The 13,781-nt window shown below is 32.1% G+C and overlaps 1 protein-coding gene across 2 annotated transcripts; it reads left to right on the forward strand.

Annotated features, from left to right (window-relative positions):
• Nucleotides 1-9,410: 9,410 nt before the first annotated feature.
• Nucleotides 9,411-11,359, forward strand: LOC111914149 (60S ribosomal protein L29-1). Of its 2 annotated transcripts, none has more exons than XM_023909897.2 (3): nt 9,411-9,539; nt 9,680-9,799; nt 11,155-11,359. In XM_023909897.2, exons 2-3 carry the CDS (start codon nt 9,698-9,700, stop codon nt 11,236-11,238), a joined length of 186 nt encoding a protein of 61 aa, XP_023765665.1. In that variant the 5' UTR covers nt 9,411-9,539; nt 9,680-9,697; the 3' UTR covers nt 11,239-11,359. The 2 variants fall into 2 exon arrangements, with proteins under 2 accessions (XP_023765665.1, XP_023765666.1); XM_023909898.2 differs by having other exon boundaries at nt 9,427-9,542.
• The last annotated feature ends 2,422 nt before the right edge of the window (nt 11,360-13,781 follow it).

Consider the following 13,781-nt stretch of genomic DNA (forward strand, 5'->3'; position numbering starts at 1 on the left):
TAGTGGAGCGTGTGTGGTTTACCGGCACACTAAATGGTTCTAAGCAAAGGTAGCAAAGGGTGACTCAATGTTTGTCATAGTTCGGTGGAGCGTGTATGGTTTACCGGCACATCGAATAGGTGACTGTAACATGTGGGGGTACCATGTAAGTTTGCATGGTTATTCACACCCGTTTTGTGATCCTCGGCATCCCAGTCACAAACTAGAGGGGCATATCGAGATTTAAACATGTCATTGAAATGTTCAATGAATCTCATAGGATCTAGGAGTTTTCATAGATTTAAAACTTAAATTTCTTTTTCGTTTTTCATGGTGGAAATTAGTGAATCGTCATTCACTTACCTTCAAATATTCTGCAACTAGATTACGACATCCCTTTTCTAGGTTGTAGCGTATTGTGTTGGGCCCTAGCCTTAATATCTCCTTTTGGTGATTTATTAAGGACTCAATCGATTAACTAACTTGAATTTGTTTCCTCCCGTTTTGTAGATGTCAAAGTACGACAACTATGGTCTTCCCAAATCCTTTGGAACAAGCATTCCACATGAAGATGATATTCCACGATTCGATCGAGGAACAAGAAATCATGTTTCACTTCCTCCTCCTCTTCCCGTTGTTCTCCCTAACCCACAAGATCGAAGAATTGAAATGTTCAATGTCACTAAAGCCCTATTGGAAATGAAACATGAACCCGTGTGTGCCCACGTTCTAGGAATGAAATCACACATCGATAGATTGATAATGTTGGGTGCATCATTCCCTAATAAGTTGGCTGTGAACTGGGTTTTGCAGTCACTTCCTGAATCATATAATGAGTTCAAAAGAAAGTATTATATGATGGATCATGACGAAAGCCTCATTGACCTAACTTACATGCTCATTGCTGCTGAATCAGAAATGATTTGGCAAAGCAATGGAGCATATTTGTTGGGAAAGTCAACCAACCATGCTTCCGAGGACGTTCTAGGAGAACCGACCTACGTTTGCTGCCAAGAGAAAGGGCGTTGGATACAAGTCTGTCCTAAGAGCCTGAAGAGTCCAGAAGATGGGAGAGTCAAAGAGTATGGTTGTGCTTCAGGTGAAATCCACTATCTAACTCCATTAAGTTCCTATTCGTTGATTCTTAATACATGATGTGATAAGATTGCATTTGAATGTTTTGCAGGATCAGTGAAAAGAAAGGAAGCTTGATGGAAAAGCAAGATGAGTCTGATCATAAAGAAATGGATCTCGATCGCATGGACTTGAAGATTAGATTTTGAGCTTAGAAAGTTATGATAGAATTGTTAGGAATATTTGACTACATAGTTTTTCAGTTGATTTTGCATTGTAAGGACAAATGTTTTCCGCTGCTCTTATGAATAAAATGAATTTTGATTTGACTCATTTATTTATTCATCTATTTCCTTGCAATGAAATCGTTATGACAAATTGATGTTCGTATAATTCTACAACGAATGGATGTGATTCTAAATTAAGTTGTTTGTGGAAATGTCGAGAATTTACCAAATAGGGAGAGTTTCTCATCACCCAAGTTTCAATTGAACAGAAACTTGGAATCATGCAACTTGGTTGCATGATGAATGAGAAATTTCATATTTGGAAATTAGACTAATTCGTTGACAAAGTGTCAAGTGAATGACTAGGAGATCGAGTACACAAAGTTGTGTGTTGAACAAGTCCACCGCAAGAGTAACAAAGATATTCGTCATGATTTACTAAAGGTTTAGTAAATATGATTATACTTATAAGATTAAGTGTAATTTTGAATTGATTGAAAAGGTTTAAATCAATAGCAGAACAAATAAGAAGAATCAAGTAGGCAGAAAGATAAAAGTTTCTCTATTCTAAGAAGAAGGGAGAGTACCTTTTATTATGTTTATGATAGGTCTTAATGATTAAGAACCATATCTCAATTGATCCTCTAAGTGAGTCTTAGTACAATTGTATGTATAAGAAGAGGAATCAAGAATTGAAGAAATGGTTAAATAAAGAAGTCAATCATACTTCGTTCCAAAACAAATCTTAGAGTTAAGATTGTGACATTGATTGAAGAGTCTTTGGAAGGTTTATAACATTCATCAAATGTAGAATTTGGAAAAAGGTTTTCTTATTCTTGCACATTTGAAATTGGTAAGTTGTGATGTCTTGGATTAGACAAAGACCAACAAGGACCAATTTGTGAAGTGTTTCGTCTTGATAAAAGCTACACTAACTCTTGAATATTTTGTTGTCAATAAATGTTTATTGACAAGAGAATCTTATATGTCAAGGAGTCAGTGGGAGTCTTAATGGTCTTGAAAAGTTTCAAGAACTAATCAAGAATAAACCTTGTCGATCATTACTAGCACACGAGTTGAGGTTTACGACCTATCGTGGCGACATTATCTTGTTTTTGTGCCGTTCAAGTCGAGTTAATTATGCATGTAAGTTCTAAGAGTTCTCATTTGAACGCATAAAAGGCAAAGACCTTGATCAATGGAAAGTACATTGATAGGAAAGGGTGAGCTGCTTAACTACTTGGAAGACATGGTGAGTAGCCGTGTTAACATAAGGCAAGAAATCAAGATTGAGAAAGTTCGGTCCACATGAGTTTGAATTTGTCATAAACTTTGGTTTTAACAAATTCACATGGATAGGAACACATACACCATTAAAATCTAAGTGTCATAAGATTCCCTCCTTCATGAAAATGACTGTGAGGAAATGCTTTCACTAAGGAAGATTTTAAGAAGATAGTGATTGTGAAAATTGTATTCTCGAATTCGATTATGGTTACGATATCCCTTTCCATGATTCGAATTATGAGATTTGGAAATTAGTCTAAATTGTTTAAGACACACATATAAACTATATAAGGCAAAGGTGTATAAGTTTAAGAAACCTTGATAAAAGATTATCAAAGCATTGGGTATTAGAAATATGAACTTAAAGAAATTCAATAGGCATTGTTTTTCTGAAAGTTAAGCTGTTTCTGAATACATGTCAAAGCTAGTGGGAGCATAAGTGTTATGTTTGTAATAATCATCGTGATAGTGGGAGCATAAATGTTATGATTGCATGATTATGAAGGCAAGTATTGCAATTTAGAAATATTAATTATAGAAAACAAGAGTCATACTTTGCAAAGTTGTAAGGGTTGAATAGTTGTTTTGCTATAATTAAGGGAGATAATATTATGCTTCATTTCAAATCTAAAGGCTTAGGTTGTGGAATGTTAATAAATATAGTCAAGGATACATAGTGTGTTCTTAAATTTCGATTATGATTACGACATTCCTCTTCATAATTCGAATTATAAGAACGTAGCACATAAATAATTATGGCAGAAGATTGATAAAGTATCAAATCTTTATGTAAGACATTATGTATCGTGTCCCACACGCTTCGGGTATAGGATCGATTGCAAATGCTATAATATTTGACCATTCTACAATTTTCCAAATGTCTAGCGCATTTAGAGGGAAAAGGACAAGAATCGGTTTTGACTAAGATAATTAAACAACTATCAAAGGACAATCCAAAGTTCGCCGATGATTGGTCGCTTGTGAGTAGTTGGAAGTATAGTATTGGATGGACCATATTCACATTATTATGAATAGAAAAGGTTCTATTAAGAATGAGTTGTCATATGGAAAATATGGAAATGTTTCCACATTGGGAGTTGGATATTGAAAGTCTATGTCTAGATTAGAAACTTTTATGCAAAAGGATGTTCAAAGGAATGTACTTTGAGTGAGAGACATCATATCTAAGGAATTGTATTATAACAATCTCCGATAAAGGACTTTGTAATTTCATTGGCAATAGTCATTGTGACTTTAGTGCAGTGACATTACGAAAGGATCATTGCATAAAATGTTAGAATCTAACATATTCCATAAGTGGCAAGAATTTGATATTCTTTCACTTATGATAAAGGATTGGGAGTTGTGAAATGAGTATGATTGGAAATGTGTTCATTTGATCTATTTCACAAAGTAAGAACCGTAGGTAAACATTGTGTGCATGCTAAGAGCATGGGACAAGTGTAGTAATAATTCAAGTAAGAAGTTGATTACCCGAAACAACAAATAATGAGTAATCAATATGGCGATAGATAAAAAGTGTTTTATTTATACTCAAAAGTTTGGGGCCATATGAGATTAGTATTATTCTTGTGTTTCACTTTGCATGTTTTGACTTCCTGAATAATTTAATTGGTTCTGAACAGTCAAATTATTCGAACGGACCACAGTCGTTCATATGTTGGAAGTAGGTATGAATGAAGATTGTTGTGAATTGGTGTGTGGATTGTCTAAAGTGTATTAGACATAAGCAATTGTTTGCTGCAACGTTCATGAGTGCTTATGAATATGATTTGAGCATTGGATTAAACCTACGCTCACTTGGATCACATCATGGATTTCATCACGAGTGATTGGTGAGACGATAACATCTTATATTCTTGAAACCGAGATGTGTGAGTTGTATCTTGTGAGTCGGTTGCACATTGATAATATGTAAACGCACCAGTTACTTGGTGTTATAAAACATATTGTTGTGTGTGATTTGGTGAGTGAGTGCAAGCGAGCATTGAGTCAAAGTTTATCCGTTCCTTTTATCCAAAGTAGGATAAAAGCGATATCTGTGGGCCCCTCGATGATTTAGTGATGACACCTAAGTGCTTGGCCAAGCCGGGACTAAATTGATGTGTTCAATTGTAGTCTGTTGTCAGTCGTCATAAATCTGAATTCGGGAAACAACACATAGACAGGGAGAATGATTTAGATCCATGTCTCAGTCTATATGATATCTAGAATGGAGGAATATATGATCCCTTATCTAAAGGACACGCGTATCTGATAAGATCAGAGTTGACAACGGCTTTATAAAGCTACGATTGCAGATCAGGATCTGAAGTCATACACAGAATAGTTATTAGACTTATCCAAGTGGGAGACTGTTGGATTAGTGTCTAAGTCCATAACTATTTTGGTATGTACTTGACCCGATGGTGCATGGTCCTTTTAGGTTGCCTTCACCAAAGCAATTTGATAGGATGAATTATGGAGAGAAAGGATTAATTATGATTTATTAATATATTATGAGAATAATATATTAAAGGAGAAATCATATTGTTTTATTAATATTAGTCAAGAATTAATAAGAATTAAGCTTGTGACTAAAAGACATTAATTAAACTTAAGGGACTAGAACTGTCAATTGTATGATAGTTGAATATTCAGCTAATGGACTCCATATTAAAGGGGTGGACGAATTCTATGGGGAAACCCATTAGAAATCGTCCTAGGGCTTTAAGGAATGAGTCCATGGGTTGCTTAGGGCTTAAGCATCCAAATTAGGGTTTCCTTGTTAGATAACCCTAATAACATCTCTATTTAAAGGACCCTTATGGCTCAAAAACATGGTGAACTTGTTGATTAGGGTTTCCACACGTTTTGGGCAGTCTCCTTCTCTTATCTTCTTCATCCTCTTGCTCTTGGTGTTTGTGAACCATTAGAGGAGTGACATTTGTGACTCTAAGCTTTCTAAAGTCATTACAAGGAGGATTTGAGATTGTTATTGCTACATAACAATCAAGGTATGATCTAAACCCTAATTCATATGTTATATTGATTATCATATACTAGATCTAGGGTTTATAGTCTTGGATGAATTGCATGTACAATAGAGAAACCTAGATCCAAGCATTAGGGTTTGTATGAGCACATATGATGTTCTTATGGCTAAAACCCATCAAGAAATACCACTTCTTCATGAATTTATCTTGAATCGGTATCTTTTGGCTCAACTTTATCACAGTTTTGCCGAGGGAGAGATCTTTTGGCTATAGGATGTTATCAAGAAATAGTGAATGGTCTTCAAGAAATTAACCCACCTATTTCGACCAGGGATAACAAGCCATTCGGCAGGGGGATTCTGAAATTGCGGAGGCTTGGTTCGACCAAGCTGACATTAATTTTTCAAACCAAAAGCTGACATTAAAGTGATATCTTCAACAACAACCCATTATTGTCTTGTGGTTGTTTTTCAATGTTTTGTGAGGTTTGAAGATTTTCAATAACAAAAAATTGATTCGGATTTGAAAAAATTACGAGTTTTCATAGTATTGAAAAAAATTATTTAGAAACGAATGATCCATGACATGAAATACAAAATCGAAATAAATCAGAGATAGAGAAACGAATTTGAATTTAGATACGAAAGTATATTGACATTAATCACCTTATAGTCTATTTATAGAAAAAAAACATATAATTTTTAATAACACTTTTATATTCTTTTGTATTGCACAATCCTAAGAGATACAAAATCTTATCTAGTTAGATATAGTTTTCAAGGTTTTCTAAAATTAATTTTTTTGAAAGAAATATTTTATTTTATTTCATGCATACAAAACAATTAAGGCCAATGGGAGTGGTAACACTTTCAACACTTTGTTACGTACGATTTTTAAGTGTTATCTCATTTTTTACTATTTAGCATCTAATATTAGCATTTGGTAGGGAGTGATAACACTCTAGCACTCCATTTTTTTAATTTTCTATTTTAATTTAATTAAATTACTTTATTTTAATACACAAACAATTTTTATGCTGAAAAATTAAATTTTGTCTTTTAATTAAAAAATCAAAAAACCACTAAAAAACCATTTAATCTAAATGATTATCCCTTTAGTTATCTATTTATCTCAATATTAATTTATCGACATGTCAACGATATATGTATTTGATGTTAAATGGAAGTCCTTTTCATAAATTTGGATTTTATTTTGATAATGTCACGATGATATAGACGCACCAGACACATGAGGCCATGAATTTTTCATTTGCAATCCAGTCAAAAAGGCGGTTTGGACCAATGAAAACCCTCCAAGCACTTCTCTTCCTTCTCGTCATACAATTGACGAGTCCATCTTAGCGAGCCCCCTAGCGAGAGCTAGGGGCAGTGTTTTGTGTCCATAGCGAACATACACTCGGTAACGACCTCCACTCTGCCCGGCCTAACAAAAAAAAACAACTGAATAAGGTTTGAGATGGAGTTCTTTTCAGTAGAGACTTTTATTTTATTCACCAATCAATTCATCGTATATTCATGAAGGGGATGGTCTTCCAGATTGGGGTTTGGGTAGAATCTAATTTCATTTTTTCTTTATATGTTAGAAACACTAAAATACTAATGGAATTAATAAGCATATGGAAAAAATTATAACTAGTTTCATTTCTATTCCTTTTCTCTAACTTTTTTTTTTTTTTATCTTAGACAAATTCCAATTCTTTCAAATTTATGTTTCACAAGTTCATATTTGTTTAAATGTGATTGTAAAAATATAACAATAAATGAAATATGGTTGAAAATAAATCTATAAACAAAGTATATTTTTTTAATCAATGAGCAAGTTATAACTTCACAAAGATCAATGCAAATTAAATATCTTAATATATTACCATTTGCAACAAGCAATCATATTGGTTTTGATTTAGGTTATGTTAAGTTTTTTTTTTTTTTTTTTTTTTTTTTTTTTTTTTTTTTTTCTATATAGGGTCCGGTTCCGGTGATAATTTTTTTAGGTGAGGACTCAAAATGACACCTTAAAAAATTGAAAAAAATTATAAAAAATACAAATCCTAAAATCGAGTCTAGTACTATATCGAAGAGGAAAAAAAATTAATCATTAAAATTGAATCATGGATCATAAAAATGATTCATACTTCAATTTTAACGATAAAAAAAATTCCAAATTTTTTCTCTCCGATATAGTACTATGCTCAATTTTATGATTTGTATATTTTTTTCAATTTTAAGATGTCCTCACCGAAAAAAGAGTCTTCACCCGATCCTGATTATATATATATATATATATATATATATATATATATATATATATATATATATATATATAGAGAGAGAGAGAGAGAGAGAGAGAGAGAGAGAGAGAGAGAAGAGATGTTCAAATGTTTATCGCATCTATTGTGTGCTATAATGTACCAATAAAAATTTAGCAAAAATTATATGTATATTAAATGATTTTCATACTTATAATTCATTTTTATGGAAACTAATTAAATTCGTCATTAATGTCAACAATAATATTATTTCAGAATGAATTCGTATCTAGAACAATGAGAGTGTATTTTAGTAGAATACACTTTCGTTCTTCATATTCCATTAAACTTTATTGTATTTTAAGTGACTGAGTCCTGAAACAAACAACGAACTCATATATAAAAACTTAGATATGAATTCATTATGAAAAAATGTTATTGCTGAACGAATTTAATTAGTTTCCATAAAAAAAATTATAATTATGGATATCATTTAATATATACAATTATGGAAATCATTTAATATCTATCTTTATTTAATTAAATAATTATTTAATTTTACTAAATTTCTATTGGTGGATTCTAGCACACAATAAATGTAAAAAACAAATTAACCTAGCCCTATATATATATATATATATATATATATATATATATATATATATATATATATATATATATATATATATAAACACACCGAGGTTATAACTTTTATTTGTGTAAAAATATTTTAAAGAAAATAACTTTCTGAAATGTACAAATTACAATACATCTGAATAAAATTTGGATCTTTAGTTAGATCAGACCATTTTATTTAAGTTTTATTTGAAATAACATACAAATTATAAGTTTTTTTTTGTTCCAAGAAAAAACTTTAAGTTTGTACTTTTAAACAGATGTATTTCTGTAACTTAAGTTTTCTTAAAGCTAAAAAAACTTTTGAAAGATCGTTGTCAAATATCTTTAACTTGATATTTGGTTTCATGCTTCCAACTATAGTGTGAACCAATGTTATTGATTGGAATCTTACCTCTCATTGTTTTATGTTTTGCAATACATACAATCATTAGTTAGATCAGATGAGGATCAAAAAATCCTATCGAAATAAGTCAGTCTCTAAATTTGTTCGAAAAATCCTTGTTGTGTAGTTACCATTATAATGATGCTGAGTAAGACATCGATGGTAGACTCAACTCTATCTTCGTTGGCAACAACCATAATTTTTGTAGATGCAAATGAGAATACTTAGAAAAAAAAACATCTTAAGCAATAAATAAAACAAAATTAGTATGAGCATATACAACTAAAGACATAATATTACCAAAAAAAAAATTTACTTGTGTCTTGCATTTTTTTCGAAATAAGTACGAGACATCAATGCAATCTGCAATGATCGATATCAAATTGAATAAACAAACCTTTAAGGCTTAGTTTCAAAGTGAATGAGCTAACTATTTTTTTAGCTACAAGATTTTTAAGCACAAATGATGAATTTCTTAAGATTTAAATACACAAATTAGTGAAAAGAGGTATGTAAATAGTGTCAATTGTGAAAAACAGGCCTTGTGATAACGGCCCATTCTTTGTCCATTTTTTTCCAGCCCAACTTGTACTACAAAGAAGAAACTAGGGTTAACATTAAATACTCCAAACCCCATTTGTCATATCTCGTAGAAACCCTAATTCAATCCGCCCACAGCAGCTGAGCAGGTTGTTCTATCTCTCGCTCTCTTTCTTAATTTATTCACTAATTGTTCCTTACCTATGAATCGGATCTATCGATCTTCTATATAGCAAAAGTTCATTTCCAGTTTGTATTCGATCTGATTTTACTGTTATTTGGAGAACAGATTGATTGATAGAGAGAGATGGCGAAGTCGAAGAATCATACGGCGCACAACCAGTCGGCGAAGGCTCACAGAAACGGCATCAAAAAACCGAGGAAACACCGTCACACGTCAACCAAAGGGGTCAGTTCATTCATTTAATCTATCTAAAATTACTTAGTACGTATTATAGTCCGTGTATTCTAAGGTCTTCCGATTTTATAATCACTTGGGGTTTGGATTTGCGAGATTTTTGGTTGACTGTCATTCAGCCCACCAAATCAATAGCATTCATATTAACTAAACTCAAAGAGAAGAAGCTTAAAATCATAATTTGTTTGATAAATATTATTTTTTGTCTGATCTTTATTGCTACTGTGTCAGAGGATTAGTTGCAATGGGTCTAGGTACTCACCATTATAGTTCTATCAACACATTTTGTAACATATCTAGATGATTAACATAACCAATAGAAATTCATAATTTCTCTCAGATCTTTGAAAATTTGTCTGATGTTTTCCTTTTAATCTTCAAGCATTCCTCTCCATAATATCTATTTTCATTAAATTGGTCGCATTTTTTCATGGTTACATTTTTAGCTCCTTTTCCCCATTGAAAAGAGGCCAAATTTGTAAAAAAAAAACAAAAAACTGACAGAGAAAGCCTTCATTTTCCTTGTTTCTGCGTCGAGTTGAAAAGAATCACCATTATCTAATTTACTTAACTAAGTTCTTAGTTTACTAAATCCTTATCGGTTAGATTTTAGCTGTAGTAATAAGAAAATAAATTTGATTTTCTTGAATTAAAAATATAGTTTTTGAAGTTGTTTAATAGTCTAAAGTCCTAAAATGAAAGTGGAACTCTTTCCACTTTGAACTTGAACCTTTATTCCAGTGGATATTTTTGTAATCTGATTGTTATCTTCCATGAATAGTTTTGTTAGTTCTTTTATGAGCTCCAAATATGCTATCTGTTTTCCTTCTTTTCATCCAAAGTAAATGCATTTATTTAAACTATCTTCCAGTTTTCTCCTAATAACCATATAACATTGTGGTTTTAGTTTGAGTCACTTTACTAACAAGAGCATAAATGCTGAATTTTTTTTATAATAACCATAGAAAATTAATAGTTTAGTGCTTAATTTGATACTTTGTTGTTTTGCAACATTCTTAAGCAGCAACTTCTTAGATAAGACAACACTTTATTAAGGGGGTGTTTGGATTAGCTTATTGGCTTATTGCTTATTAGCTTATTTGTGGTGGGAATAAGCAATAAGCATGGGAAGAGATGCTTATTAAAATTAGCTTATTTAGCTTAATAAGCTGGATTTTATCTAAACACTTAAAGTTAGCTTATTGTGGGAATAAGCAATAAGCAACTCTTTTTTTCCTATCCAAACACCCCTAAATATGCGTGATAGTCATATAATCAGAGAACTGTCATTTACTTTAATTTAATGAAATGTGTTAATTATAATTGATTTTTGTATGACTACACAGATGGATCCCAAGTTCTTGAGGAACCAGAGGTATGCAAGGAAGCACAACAAGCAGGCTGGTGCTGAATCTACCCAGGAAGAATAGATGATGTTTGTTTTTAAAGTTTTATCTTTTTAATGATTTTTGTTTGTTGTCAGATCAAGAATCTAACTTGTCAGATTTGGTTTTGATTTAATATGATATCTTGATGACTGTTTTTTATTAATTATAGAGCTCTATAAATGCAAGAGATATTGATATAATTTTATTAATTTCTCTATTTATTAAGAACAGAAGTCCAAATAATTTATTGATCTCGATTAAACGTAAAAAGTTTCTTTTAGAGTAAATTACACGAATGGTCCCTATGGTTTGGGGTAATTTGCGAGCTTGGTCCCTAACTTATTTTTCTAACTCGGACTGGCCTTGGTCCCTGTCTAACATGAAAATACTATTTTGCTCTTACTGTTTTTTTTAATAATTTTTTATATGATTACTTATATAATTATTAATATTTAATGATCCCATCCTCTTTATTCCTCTACCAAAATCACCCCTCACGCGTTTCTTCCATGCTGATTCCTTTTTGCCCGATAATTTTCATTCGACAACTACGTCTTCTTCGTGTAAACCGCCACCAAATAGAATCAAATCAAATACAATTTAATCAAGATACAACCAAATTTTAAACCTATGTAATCAAATCTGATGAATCTCTTGAAACCATCATCAACGAAATCAGAGTTTTTGGTTTTCTTCTTGATAAATGTAATAAAAAAAAAACTTGAATCAAATCCATTCCCAATATTTGAAATTTCCATGAAATCTAACCCGATTTCATGGATGTGCAACTCAGTCCCATCTCTTGGATCTACAACTCTTATCTTAATCTCCCCTGAGAATCAATTTTAGATGGTAAATCAGTGCCAGTAACCATATAAATTTTCAAGAAAACCTGATGCTAGCAGTGAGGGAGAGTCGACTGGGAGAGTCGACTGAAGTCCGGAAGAAAAGGCGATTGTTACCTTGAATCTCTGATTTTAGATGACAAATCCTTGAATCCGTGATTGTGAAGTTTTGATTTTTCAGATTGAGTTTTTTTTTGTGGGTTTTGGTATCGATGGTATCTGAGAGAGAAAGGGATGGCCTGAATTTGGAACAGAGGTTAAGGGGTGAAGATGTCGAACATAGGGCGGCAGTGGGAGCGCCGACAAAGATGGACCTGCATGTTGTTGATGATCCAGTGGAGAGGATATGAAAGATCGCCAGGGTCTCTTTTCCGGGAAGTAGTAGCGGCGGCCGGTGTCCCTTTTCCAAGTTGTAGCAACGACGACGAAGGGGTGGTGATAACAGATGTTGTCGGCCATCGGAAAGAACAAGAAAGCATCATCGATCTGGATTTGCAAGGAGGAAGAGATACAAAGATACATCAGGTGGAAAACGAGAATGAGATGAAAAGGGTGAAAGAGGAGGGTTGTGGGGTGGGATGACGTTGGGTTTTGTTTATTTAATAATATAAATAAATAAAAAACAATAAATTTAATTAAAAAAATTAATGAGGGCATAATAGTCTTTTTAGGTTAAATAGGGACCAACCGGGAAACAAAAACGAAAAGTAAGGACGGTCCGAGTTAGAAAAATAAGTTAGGGATCAGGCATGCAAATTACCCTAAACCATAGGGACCATTCGTGTAATTTACTCTTTCTTTTATATAACCCAGCAAAATTTCGTTTCTCCTCTTTTATCCAAGGAAAGATGTCATCTTAAAATGGGCTTTGAAATCGACATGAATTACATGCCAAGGCTTCCTTCCTAAAACTGTTTTTTATAAGCATGGCTCACCTATAATGAAAAGCATCTTGATTTTCCAATTAGAAAGTTTATTATTATTTTTTTGATGAATCGATTATTAGAAAGTGAAATATTCCAACTAGTCAAATTTATACCAAGATAAAAATTTGTGACTAGTTAAATTTATGCCAATTCAAACCCAAAACAACATAACATTTAAAAACTTTGCCTTTCTAAGTTGTATGCTAAAAGATAAATACAAGTGCTTTGCAATAAAAACATTTTTTTATTCCTTAGGAATGACTGCGATTCTATAGTGGGGTCAAAACGTTGTCCTGTTTTATGATAGGGATTGGTTTGTTATCAGCATTTTGTGCTATTAATTTGCATTGAAGGTCGTAATCATAGTTTACAAAGTTTGAACAATGCATCATAATTATAATATAACAATGACAATCAACACCTTGCCTTTTGTGTAATTAAGAAAACCAATTTTTTTATTACACCGCTGTAATTTCAATTTGAAAATTCTACCAAGTTATAATATTTTTAAACATTCATGTTTGGATGACAATCTTGTGACTAGGTTGATTTTTCAAAGTAAGATTTTGTAATATGAAGAAATAAAAGTAAAATGTTACAATGAACAAATCAATGAAAGTATATTATTGCTAGTTCTTGCATTTAACTCTTTAGAATAACCTAAAAGTATTGAATCAAACGTCAAATTTGTGTAGAATTTACAATTAAAAAAAACTCTCAAATATAAACAAAATGTAAACATATTACATATGAACATATGCAGTTGTTTGATGTAAGCCGCTTACATTTTGCCTGAATTATACTGCTACCGGCT

The sequence above is a fragment of the Lactuca sativa genome, chromosome 6 (assembly GCF_002870075.4).
Source record: "Lactuca sativa cultivar Salinas chromosome 6, Lsat_Salinas_v11, whole genome shotgun sequence".
In the NCBI taxonomy this organism is placed as follows: domain Eukaryota; kingdom Viridiplantae; phylum Streptophyta; class Magnoliopsida; order Asterales; family Asteraceae; genus Lactuca; species Lactuca sativa.

Excerpts from the sequence above, each read along its gene's own strand:
- LOC111914149 (XM_023909897.2), top strand. The coding sequence starts at position 9,698 with ATGGCGAAGTCGAAGAATCATACGGCGCACAACCAGTCGGCGAAGGCT. Across the intron at positions 9,800-11,154 it reads GTCACACGTCAACCAAAGGG|ATGGATCCCAAGTTCTTGAG; the intron begins GTCAGTTCATTC and ends ATGACTACACAG.